Source organism: Sus scrofa, chromosome 6 (assembly GCF_054392235.1).
Source record: "Sus scrofa isolate SSC_HxYL_T2T_F1_AM1 chromosome 6, Sscrofa_HxYL_maternal_Yorkshire_Landrace_v2.0, whole genome shotgun sequence".
In the NCBI taxonomy this organism is placed as follows: domain Eukaryota; kingdom Metazoa; phylum Chordata; class Mammalia; order Artiodactyla; family Suidae; genus Sus; species Sus scrofa.
The window spans coordinates 112,749,680-112,762,600 of NC_139388.1; the positions used below are offsets into that span (position 1 = coordinate 112,749,680).

General features: G+C 46.0%; 1 protein-coding gene across 23 annotated transcripts in view; it reads right to left on the reverse strand.

The window, feature by feature from the left end:
• TMEM241 (transmembrane protein 241) overlaps positions 1-12,921 on the reverse strand; it is a 102,259-nt gene that overhangs the window by 39,844 nt on the left and 49,494 nt on the right. For 15 of the 23 annotated variants that reach the window (XR_002345438.2, XR_014807761.1, XR_014807760.1 and 12 more), the window contains 3 exons: positions 12,539-12,574; positions 7,758-7,792; positions 2,279-2,348 (listed from right to left, as the gene is read on the reverse strand). Coding sequence is in view for 6 of the 23 variants with exons in the window: in XM_021097749.2 (XP_020953408.1) it covers positions 2,279-2,348; positions 7,758-7,792; positions 12,539-12,574 (141 nt within the window). In the remaining 17 variants the exon portion in view is untranslated. Of the gene's footprint in view, positions 1-2,278; positions 2,349-3,589; positions 4,154-7,757; positions 7,793-9,647; positions 12,575-12,921 lie in introns of those variants that run through there. The other 8 variants (XR_014807764.1, XR_014807770.1, XR_014807763.1 and 5 more) reach the window with 3 other exon arrangements.

Consider the following 12,921-nt stretch of genomic DNA (forward strand, 5'->3'; position numbering starts at 1 on the left):
TTAAATGAAAAAAAAATCCTTGATCTTTCAGAGTTCCCATTGTGGCTCAGTGGTAACAAACCTGACTAGTATCCATGAGGATGTGGGTTCCATCTCTGGCCTTGATCAGCAGGTTAAGGATCTGCCGCTGCCATGAGCTGCAGTGTGGCTGTGGCGTAGGCCTGCAGCTACAGCTCCGATTCGACCCCTAGCCTGGGAAGTTCTATATGCCAAGGGTGTGGCCCTAAAAAGACAAAAAAAAAAAAAAAAAAAGAAAGAAAAGAAAAAAAAGAAACTTGATTTTTCATGTTGGGTTATAAGAAAGTTGCAAATTAAAAGGGGCAGAAATAAATGGAGGCAGAAGGTCACCCCACAAAGCCATCACCACTGAGCAGTGAACTGTATTGTTCTGCTTCAAATAACCAAATCTGCTGGCCTTCCCTCCACACTGAGGTCACCCAAGCCACCAAATACCCAGGCCCAATGGGAAACAAGCCTGCAGGCACCAGAGGCATTGACACTCATGCCACACAATCCCAGGGCAAGTGAAATGGATCGAAATTGAGGAGATTAATTCTGTTAGTGTTTTCCTAAGACTTTTCTGAGGATGATTTTAAAAAAATCATTCAAAGGATCCAATGCAGAAGCAAACTCTGTAATATTGATTTTCTTTTTTTTTTTTTTTTTGTCCTAACAGCAATGAAACAGCACCTTGCTGCCTATCAGCTTTTGGACTCGGTGAATAATCCCAGCTCTACAGAGTACAATCTCTTACCTGTGGGAACAGGAGGTCTGGCTTTTATGTAGCAATTGCTCTTGATCAACTGACATTTTACTTACGGATAATAATAATAATGCCCATCCTTTACTGGGCTGGGCAAAATGCTTAGAGCTTTATGTTACCTTATTGAATATATGCAACCAAAGAAAGAGGTATTATCTTTCTATTGTACAGATGAGAAAACGAAACTAAAGTTTGGGAAAACCAGGATAATTCGCCCAAAGACACAAATTAGCAAAGAGCAAGGCTGGAATTCAACCCAAGTCTGGTCTTTCAAGCCTATCCTTGCTTTGAGACTGTCCTTAGAAGCCTTCCCATTTCTTGGAGTTCCAGTTGTGGCGAAGTGGTTAACGAATCCAACTAGGAACCATGAGGTTGTGGGTTCGATCCCTGGCCTTGCTCAGTGGGTTGAGGATCCGGCATTGCCGTGAGCTGTAGTGTAGGTCGCAGATGCAGCTCAGATTCCGAGTTGCTATGGCTCTGGCGTAGGTTGGCGGCTACAGCTCCAATTGGACCCCTAGCCTGGGAACCTCCACATGCCACAGGAGTGGCCCAAGAAAAGGCAAAAAGACAAAAAAAAAAAAAAAGACTTCCCATTTCTCAGCACAATAAAGTCAAGCAAAGTAGGGGTGGAGGCAGGAAAGAGGAGATGGAGCGGGGATGAACTTCTGTGTATCTAAGTAAGACAAAAAAAAGTATCCAACCAATTGGTCCACATCTCTGATACTTCCCAAAGCCAAATATTAATGATCACTTTGTTGTGCAGCCAACTCCTAGTCATTTCCGAAATCTGTCTGTCAAAATCTGAGAGTTCAATCCAAATTTTCTGGAGGTTGTCCTAATTTAGGAACAAGATAGAGGCCATGGTGGAAGCTGAGAGGGTGATTCTGGATCCAAATCTTCCCTTGAACTGAATCCATTTCATTATTTTTATTTTATTTTATTTCTTTTTAGAGCTGCACCTGTGGCGTATGAAGTTCCCAGGTTAGGGGTCGAATCAGAGTTGCAGCTGCCCGCCACAGCCACAGCCACCCAGGATCCAAGCCACCTCTGTGGTCTATGATGCAGCTTGTGACAGGGCTGGATCCTTAACTCTTGGAGCAAGGCCAGGGATTGAAGCTGCATCCTTATGGATACTATGCTGGGTTCTGAACCTGCTAAGCCACAACAGGAACTCCTTCTTTTTTATATATTGAAGTTCCGTTTAAGCACTGCTTGTGGAGGAAAGAAAAACATGGGAGAATTCTCTGTCTCCTGCAAGTCTGAAAACCACAGCCCTGGCTGAGGAAATTCTTCAGGACAGGGGTCGTGGCAGGTCCCGGGCCGGCCCTGACACCTGAGGATGTTCTCATAACCCTCTGCCGGCGGAAGGGGGCTGTTTCCTCCCTGCCCCTGCCAGCGCTTTCTTCTGCCACTCATTCAGATAATGGGCAGTGACCCTGGACTTCATGAAGACACAGCAGGTGGTGCAGAAACATGCAAGTCCACAGTGCGAGGGCTTTTATGAGTTAGGATTACCTGGCACAGCAGCTGCCGTGGAATCTGTAGAAAGACAGGAATGGGAAGTCCAGGACGCTGAGGAGATCACCTGAAGGGTACAGCAAGGGTGAGATGAGGATCCAGACAGCTCACACTCGCCCTACCCCCAGTTGTCCCCAAACCCAAGGCAAGGGTCTTAATTATGTGTTGAGCTGCCCAGCAGTGAATTCACGCCAGCATTCTAGGGTTTCTGTGTCACTGGCATTGTCTTATTATAATAATATGATGATAACACTATCCATTGAGTGAGAGCCTGTCCTGTGCAGGTGCCTGTGTTAAAAGCTTCCGTACATTGTCTCTTTCAATCCTTTTTTTGGGGGGGTGGGGCCCACATCTGCGGCATATGGAGGTTCCCAGGCTAGGGGTAGAATCAGAGCTGCAGCTACTGCCCTACACCACAGCCATAGCAGGGTGGGATCCGAGCCCCATCTGTGACCTACACCACAGCTCACAGCAACACCAGATCTTTAACCCAGTGATCGAGGCCAGGCATCGAAGCAGTATCCCCATGGATACTAGTCAGGTTCCTTACCACTGAGCCACAATAGGAACTCTGTCTCTTTCAATCCTCATAACAACTCTGGGAAGCTTTGTTATCCTCATTTTAATTGGAGCCCAGAGACGTTAAGAGATTTGTCCTGTGCACACCAGCCACCCCAAGCCCTAAGATCCTTCCTCCTGTTCAGGCAGCCACCCCTGCCCCAAGCACGGCGTAAGACAAAAAGAATCTTTTCTTAGGATTCTTCTATTCTTTTCTGCCTTCTATCTAAAAAAAGATCGTGAATGCATGCCTCTGACATCTCGTTTCATTTTTGTGTTTAATTACCACACAAACAGAGCAAGGGCCAACAGCCCATGCATACTCATTTCAGTTTAAGGTCCAAAGGGTACATTTATTTCTAGTGAAGTAAGTTCATTCTTTTAGTTCCACTTGGTGCAAGAAGGAATAATCACACATATTGGCTGCGTCCCTCTCTGGAATTTGAACTTGGTCACAAACAAGAAGTCAGGAGATTAAAAAAGCAGAAAGCCTTCCAAACATGTCCAGAGAAAAGGAATTAAGCATCTCTACCACCGAGAGCCTAATCCTTCCAAATCTGGAATTTCTGAGATTCTGGAGGTGCCAGACCTTCCACCCCCCACCCTGGGGCCTGGGTGTGTCTCTCAGTCCTGGATGGTCTGGAGCAAGAAAATCTGGTTTTCCTGAATATCCACAGCACTCCACGGGTAGTGGAATATCCTTCATCACTGCATGTATTAATCAAGAGTTTCAGCACAAAAGACACGATATCACCACACTTCCTTGGACTTTAATGATCTCACATGATCCAGCCATTGATTGAGAAGGAAAGATCTGAATATCATTTCTCCGGAGGATTGTTTGGTTTTCCTACCATAACTATTGTTATTTGGTTGGGTGGGTTTGTGCATCTCCTAGGATGTGGTTTTCATGCAGCCCAAAAAAAGGCTAAGAGTTTTTGTTCTCTTCCTGCCCTGGCTCCACTGAATACCATTATCATCTCCTCGGGACCTGTACCAGTGGAGGGACCTTCTAAGCAACATCAGTTCCAGGCGCCCAGCATGAACAACTCCACTGCTTCTAGGGTCCTGCTCCCCCACCCCCCCAGAAGCTACAGCCAAGGTAATCCTGAGCACTGGGTCCTAGCGGGCAGCCCCAGCCCCCAGTCAAGGCGGGTGAAGGATGTCCATAGGAAGGATGTGCTCAGTCGCTTTGGTGGCTGTTGGTTCTTGACTCTTTCCCAACCTCCCTCTCGGTGTGATGGTGTGAAGCGGGCTGAACTGAGCTCCTGGTGCTAGGCCAACCTTGATAGCCCAGCCAGGTCACAGAAGGGTCTGAAGGGCAGTGGAGTGACCAGAGGTAGAGTGGAGGGACGAAGAGAAAGAAAAAAAAAAAAATCACCATTCTAGGGAATTTATCTGTTACATAACAATCTTTACCCAAATCCTTTTAAAAATTGATCCTATATGGAGTTCCCATCGTGGCTCAGTGGTTAACGAATCCGACTAGGAACCATGAGGTTGCAGGTTCGATCCCTGGCCTTGCTCAGTGGGTTAAGGATCCAGCGTAGCCGTGAGCTGTGGTGTAGGTCGAAGATGCAGCTCGGATCCCGCATTGCTGTGGCTCTGGCATAGGCTGGTGGCTATGGCTCCAATTAGACCCCTAGCCTGGGAACCTCCATATGCCATACGGGAGTGGCCCTAGAAAAGGCAAAAAGACAAAAAAACAAACCAACAAACAAAAATTGATCCTATAAATGATTGACAGCAAGAGAGAGAATAGCTCACTCTTTGAGCCATTTCTAAAACCTCCACCATTTCTCACTTCATTGATTCCATGACTGTCTCACCTTCTAGAACCATCGAATTCTTGAGAGCAAGGACTCCGTCACACTCACCACTCGTTTCTGCTGTGTTAGGACCATCTCTGGTAAATAACAAGCACGAAGGAATCAATCTGAAAGGCCTAAACCCCTCTTGCTTGCCCTGGAGAGAATGTTCTACACACTTTCCAGTTGGCTCTGGGGGTCCTCAATCTCAAATTGACTCCCAGTGCTCCCCCTCTGATGCCTTCAGCCTGCCTCATCTTCTACTTCAAAAGAGAGGGTCACTCTAACCTCTAAACAGCCAATGTGAATGACTGGGCTATAAAAGTCGCCCCAAAGATGCTTCACTATGCAGCTGGCTGGTTCCAACCACATGAGAACTAGACCTAAAAGCTAAAAAATGTATAAAAACGCTCAAAAGACAATACTCCTGCACCATCTAGTGCAGAGCTCACACTTTAAGCACAAAGTAAGCAGTTCAAGTGTTGGAAACATGTTTTGCAGCATCCACATGCAGCTTGTGCAAAGAAGTTTGAGCTAAGTCTTCATTCTTGGGCACAGTCAAAATTCTGCTGACTCTCTGAGTGACGGAGTGAATTCCATCTTTCTGAAGATAACGGAGCATGAAATTGCCATGGCCAAATGTGTGGGGCGATCTTATAACAGTCAAGAACAATTGATACTTGAACATCAAGAAAATTTCCTCTCACCAATTTCAGTCCTCAGAACTAGCAGGAAAATGGAAGGGCATTTTGAACTGCAGCGCAAGTTCAATTCCTGGTCCGGGAACTTCCACATGCCGAGGGTGTGGCAACAACAACAAAAAAGGCGCCTTTATATTACTTAATACACATAAAAGTAGGTGTGGTTTTACAGCTTTTCCCTGGGAGGTTCAACTTGGTGCTGGATCTCTGGCTCCTTCTGGAAGGCTGCTGCCAGTTCATGGGCAAGCTCTCACCCAACTTTTTGGGGCCTTTGCAGGAGCCCTGCTATGATGGCTACTGAGGCCCGCAGGACTCCTGACCTCTACTTCTCTGGGGCGTCCTCTCGCTGGGAAGGGGCAGCTAAGCTCCAGTCTCCCTCTGCTACTCACCGACCGCCTCAGCATCACCTTCATCACATCACTTAACTCCTCTGGGCTTCAATTTTCTCATTTGTAAAATGTGGTAGCACCTTAGATAATCACCAAGATTCCTTCCAGCTCTGATCACCACGAATGTCACTAATGAACTAGCTTAACCTCTTAGTTAAAGGCAGAATTCTTCTTTTTTTTTTTTTTTTTAATGGCTCCCCCAACCCCGGCCCTGGCACATGGAAGTTCCCAGGTCAGGGACTAAATCCAGGCCACAGCTATAACACTACACTGCAGCTGGGACAACACTGGATCCTTTAACCCTCTGCGCTGGGCTGGGGATCAAACCCGAGCCTCTGCAGTGACCCAAGCCACTGCAATAAGATTCTTAACCCACTGCGTCACGGCAAGAACTCCCAGAGTGACATCTTTAAATTTTGGATTATTCAATATCCAAATCTGCCAGAAATCACTCAAGGAGAAAATGAACACAGAAACCAAGGAGATCCAGGTACTTTCCAAAGGTTTTTGACAAAATCCTACTTCAAAGGCAGAGGACGTTTCATAGGCTCTGAAACATCTATTGGGCGGCAACCCTCTGGTTGCATGAAGGAATGGTAAAAAGCAGGATTTGAGGGCAGATACCCAGCAGTACAGCTGGTCAGAAACTGTTTAGGGCCAATACCATGGTTTTGTATGATTCGTTGTTTTACAAAGGACAGGTTTTCAATAGATGATCGTGGAGAAGGCACTCAAGAGCAGGCTGTGGGGGCAGACAGAAAATAGCAGGTGTGCTTCAGTGTGGGCAAGGGTGGAAGCAGTCACAGAGAAGAATAATTCAAATTAGGCTTCTGAGACACTGATTCAGATATGTCATGTACAACCTGGAAACATGACCAGAGTCACTACTGACACAGTTCCCTGAGGACAGTAGTTCAAACAGTCTGAAGCAGCTAAAAGCACAAACAAAAAGGGGTTGCTGTTTGGAGCACAGCAGGGAATTAGAAGGGGCTTTAGAAGTAATGCAGCCCGGTTTCCGCTGTGGCACAACAGGATCGGTGGTGTCTTGGGAGCACTGGGACGCAGGTTCGATCCCCACCTTGGCACAGTGGGTTAAGGATCTGGCTTTGCTGCAGCTGTAACTTAGGTTGCAATTGTGATCCAGATCTGATCACTGGCCTGGGAACTCCATATGCCATGGGGCAGCCAAAAAAAAAAGTACATGTGGAGTTCTCCGGTGGCTCAGTGGGTTAAGGATCCAGCATTTTCACTGCTGTGGTGTAGAGTCAATATCTGACACAGGAACTTCTACATACCACAGGCACGGCAAAAAAAAAAAAAAAAAGGTACAAAAGGATATCAAGGAAAATTAGGGAGAATTTGAACTTCTTTACCAAATCTTTAGCACTAGAATTAAAGAGCAATTCTGGAGGCGTGACAAGGGAATTTCAGAAGAGAACAAAGCATTAGTTTATTTAACAGATAATAAACCTCTCTGTACATCCAAGATTGCACTGGATGAAAACATCGACCAAAAATTCAAGAAAGAATAAGGATAGGTTCATGGGCCATAAATCCATAATGGGATACTAAGAACAGTTTCAAGTATGTGGGCCATTCCTAACCTCTGAGCTGGACATCCTGGAAGGCAGCCACATTCTCTTAAAAAAAATTCCCTCAGGAGTTCCCATTGTGGTGCAGTGGAAATGAATCCAACTAGTATCCATGAGGATGTGGGTTCAATCCCTGGCCTCGCTCAGTGGGTTGGGGATCCGGCATTGCCATGAACTGTGGTGTAGGTCACAGATGTGGCTCCAATCCCACATTGCTGTAGCTGTGACGTAGGCCAGCAGCTATAGCTCCAATTCAACTCCTAACCTGGGAACCTCCATATGCCACAGGTGCAGCCCTATAAAGCAAAAAAAAAATTTTTTTTTAATTAAAAAAAAAAAAGTCCCTCAGAGACATAACGGGGGTCAGAGCCCTGGGTTGAATGGGCACATAAGACAAACAGACAAACAAACAAACAAACTATGGTTACCTGTGGGGTGAGATGCCAATGCCAGGAACACCACACTGAAAAACAGAGAGCAGACTGGTGAGGAAAGCGACCTGGCACGGAGAAGACAACATCCACACCCACCTGTTCTACTCGGAGAGAGACTTGCCTAAAGCAACTTATTGGCACTGAATGGTCTCATTCTACCTAAAACTCACCCGTCAGGAATGAAGACTGAGAATCTCTTGCAATGCCTCAGGTTTAGGCAAGAGGGACGGCTCTCCCCTGAGATGGACTCTGAGGGCCCATCAGCCCCCTCTGGGGGTCAGCCGTGCCACTGACGGTTATCCCACTCAGCTAATCCGGAGAGGATCTGCTGGCTCAACAACGTAGGTGCTAAGGGACAATTAGACTGCAACCTAAAAGCTAGCTGTTGAAGTGAGCTAAGTCTATTTGTGAGCTAAATCATAAAATCAACTACATAGAAGGGGAGTTAAATTTCCAAGGAACTAGCCCACAAAAACGATCCTTGCCGCCCACCTTGCATCTGAAAACTACCTGGACCAAGTTGCAGTTGATGCCATGAAGGACGATGCAGGCCATACGGGTGCTTAGCACCCTCCTATCCTCGTCTCTGGAAGCCTGCCCATCTCCCAGTGCTAGCCTACAGCACCTTCACATGGCCCCGAGCCCGCCTTCATTCTGTCATTCACTGAAACTACTGCCATGTACGCAGCCCATTTAGTTGGAGGTTAGGAATGAAACTTTCTATTCAAATATAAGGAGTCCTTTGTTTTTGTTTTTGCTTCTTAGGGCCGAACCCACAGCATATGGAGGGTCGAATCAGAGCTGCAGCTGCCAGCCTACACCACAGCTATAGCAACACCAGATCTGAGCCACGTGAGACCTACACCACAGCTCACAGCAAGGCCAGATCCTTAACCCACTGAGCAAGGCCAGGGATCGAACCTGCATCCTCATGGATACTAGTCGGGTTCCTTACCACTGAGCCACAAGGGGAATTCCCAGAGCATTTCTATATATTTCCTGAATTTTGATTAATCACTTCTAGGTATGTGTGTGGTGGGAAAGTGTTCAAAGGTAAATATAACTTGAAGCCCCCTAGAGCTCTAAGAGTATATACTACCATGTTGCCACATGTAAAAGCTAATGAAGAAATTATACTAATCTAAAAAGCATATCATGCCAGATAGCAGATTTTTAAGTTCAACAAACATTTACTGGGTGTCCAATAAAGGCTAGGTACTGTTCTGTTATGGGCATACAGCTGGGAACAGAAGAGAGCACACTGCTGTGTTCACAGGGCATAAAATGGGAAAATATGAGGAAAATATAATCTCCACAGGCTGAGCTCCAATATATTTACTCTGTCATGAAGTCATACCCTGGAAAGAACACTTGTCATTTCCCTCTCTCTCTCTCTCTCTCTCTCTCTCTCTCTCACACACACACACACACACACACACACACACACACACACACACACACACGCAAATTTCATCTGCAAAATAAAGGGATGGAGTATGAACAGGAATGTTACAGTGATTTTCTTTTTTCTTTTTTTTCTTCAATTTTTAGGGCCACTCTCACGGCATATGGAGATTCCCAGGCTAGGGGTCAAATCAGAGCTACAGCTGCCGGTGTACACCACAGCCACAACAACACAGGATCTGAGCCAGGTCTGCCACCACAGCTCACAGCAACGCCAGATCTAGGGCCAGGGATTGAACCTGCAACCTCATGGTTCCTAGTCGGATTTGTTTTTGCTGCACCACGACAGGAACTCCATAATTTTCTACTTAATAGACAAGGAGAGACTAGTGTCTGCTCACATGGCACTAGGTGTACCACCTACAATATCTATCCCTTCTAGATTGCCTAAATTCCTAAAAATGCAGATCAAAGCCATACCATTTTTAGACGTTCCCTTTCTTTTCTGGCCCCAGAGACAACTTCCTCCTTTATTCCTTCCTTCTTCCCTTCTCGCTGGGGCCTGAGACCTCTATCAATACAGAAATGTCAAAAATCAGGGTCAGGGAGCAAACACATCCTCAAGAAGAGAGGAGGATGTGGCCAAGCAGAGAACTGTCCAGCTACCGGCCCCTCTCAAAGGCTGAGGTGATCGCAGCAGCAGGCAGAGCCCCAGGCTGGCACCCACAGCAACAGCTGCCCCACAGATCTCAGGAGCCCGGGGCCTGTGGGAAGTTGAATCGCAGCCCTGGTTCCGATCTGCACGTCTTCATCACTTGTACTGCAGGAAGACTTGGAAACAGAATTGTGGCTGTAGAGGGGTGTGCAGCAGACTTGGCCAGGAAGCCTGCAGCCCCAGGCTCCCGGCAGGGCATACCCTCCCACGGGTGAAGGAGCTGCGAGAGGAGGGGGCAGGAGAACTAGGCGGGGGTCACAGCGGCTCATCTTTCCCTCCCCTTGTGCCTCTGCTGCATGACTTGGCTGTAAGTTCTGTGGGGGAAAAAGAACTGTCTAAAGTGGTCCGACGTCATGGAAACATTTCAAACACCAAGAGTCTTCTGCATTTTCTTGAAAAGGCAGCTGGTGGGTCTGGGCACAGTGGAACTAATGACTGTTTTCAGCTGAGTACAAAAGAGGCCACAGCTATGTTTGGGTTGAATCCTGCCTTCAGAAAGGCGTTTTCATAAATATTAAGCTATTTGGGAACTTTACCTGCAGGGGGAGAATACAGCTCATGTTGAATGTTTTCAGCTGAGTAACCTCCTCCAGAAATCCCCGTGGCCAAATGCTGTGAGGCACCTCACCACCTTGGTCCTCTGCGCCGACAGTGCATTAGGCAAGGCTGAGTTCCAGACAGCAAACCTCACTGTTTTTCAATTAGGTCCTGCAGCACCCCGGCTGGGATGCTTAGAATTCAAGGATGCTCCCCCCTATTTTACTTAGCAGACAAGTCCTATTCTTTGCTTGGCTTAGGGCAAGGGTACAGATGGAAGTCTACAGACTACACTTAAATATTACAGATCAGGGAGACAGGGGTATGGACCGTGAATCTGGGGTTAATAGATGCAAACTAGTGCATTTGGAATGGATAAGCAATGAGATCTTGCTGCATAGCACTGGGAACTCTATCTAGTCACTTGTAATGGAGCATGACGGAGGATAATGTGAGAAAAAGAATGAATATATGTATGTGTGACTGGGTCACTTTGCTGTACAGTAGAAAACTGACAGATCAGGAGTTCTCATCGTGGCTCAGTGGTTAACGAACCCGACTAGCATCAATGAGCATGAAGGATCCCTGGCCTCACCCAGTGGGTTAAGGATCCGGTGTTGCTGTGAGCTCTGGTGTAGGTGGCAGATGCAGCTTGGATCCTCTATTACTGTGGCTATGGCATAGGCCAGCAGCTACAGGTCTGATTGGACACCTAGCCTGGGAACCTCTATAGGCCACAGGTGTGGCCTTAAAAAAAAAGACAAAAAAAAAAAATTGTCAGAACACTGTAAACCAACTATAATGGAAAAAATGAAAATCATTTAAAAAAAAGTTATAAATCAAGCCTCAAATTTCCTCCTACCTTAAGGAAACCTTCAAAACAACCCAAAGTCCAGATTAATTTTTTAGAATTAACTGGAGTCCTTGGAGCTTCTTTGTCAGAAGGTAGTGGCATAGGGAGATACCCTCTGGCTCCCGGCCCTCAATGCATCCTCTTCTCTTCCCACCCCAGGCAGCATCCTGCACCCCAAGGACCTCATACAACAGGACACATGTGTGTGGACACCTCGGCCTACAAACCCACCCTCCATCCACACCCGTCCCACTTAAGAGCCTTTCTTTGGACACCCACTGGGTCTAGGAATGAGTTAGGAAGACAGATCAAGGGAGGCCTTGACATTAAAAGGAACGAAATACCGGCATTTTTAGCAACTTGGATGGACCTAGAAATTATCATGCTAAGTGAAGTCAGTCAGACAATGAGACACCAACATCAAACGCTATCACTGACATGTGGAGTCTGAAAAAAGAACACAATGAACTTCTTTGCAGAACAGATACTGACTCCCAGACTTTGAAAAACTTACGGTTTCCAAAGGAGACAGTTCGGGGGGTGGGGGGATGCGCTGGGGGTGTGGGATGAAAATCCTATGAAATTGGATTTTTATGATCATTGTACAACTATAAATGTAATAAATTCATTGAGTAATTAAAAAAAAAAAGGGAGGCCTTGGAATCCACATGGGGAGGGGATTCCAGGGTCCCATCTAGAAGGTAGAGTGTAGGCACTTAGCCTACAGCTCAGCATCCCCTGGGAAGAGGCATAGCCCTCGAAGTGTGGGGCTGGACGGAAGACCTTCTTGCCTGGACTAAAGGCATGACTACTATTTAGTTTCCTCAATTCTGATCATCTCATCAATTATTCCACTTGCCCCTATGGCAGACACCCTGGCTCAGATCTCCCCATCAAAATACTATTGGAAAATAAAAATCGGAGTTCCCATTGTGGCTCAGTGGTAACAAACCTGACTAGTATCCATGAGGATTTGGGTTTGATCCTTGGCCTCCATCAGGGGGTTAAGAATCCGGCATTGCCATAAGCTGTGGTGTGGTTTGCAGACGAGGCTCAGATCTGGTGTTGCTGTGGCTGTGATGTAGGCTGGCAGTTGTAGCTCTGATTCAACCCCTGGCCTGGGAACTTCCATATGCTGCAGGTGTGGTCCTAAAAAGCGAAAAAAAAAAAAAAAAAAGAAGGAGAAGAAGAAGAAAGAAAGGGAAAAAAATCCATTAGCTCTAGAATAATATGAATTATTCTTTGAAAATGTTAATTATATTTTACCTGAATAGATAGTTTAAGTACTGCTGGTCAATGTCACTAAGGAATAAGAAAAAAAAAAAGTTAAATACGTGAAATAATAAATATACATATTTACATACACAGAAGTTATTTTCCTCTAATAATAAATTAAATCTATGAACAAGTTACTACATTTATAAATTATCAATAAATAGTATGAAGAGTACTTTATACTCAAAACCATTGCCTGGCTTGTTTCTTAAAAACATTTCCTAGGTTAATACTATCACATACATTTCTATTTGTGGCCAATTATTTCCTACGTGTACATGTGCCACTTTAAAAGCAGTGGTCAGCTCTCTCAGGTCACTGGACTAGCTTCTAGGGCTACCATGTTTGAGAAGTTAAAATACAGACACCCAAAT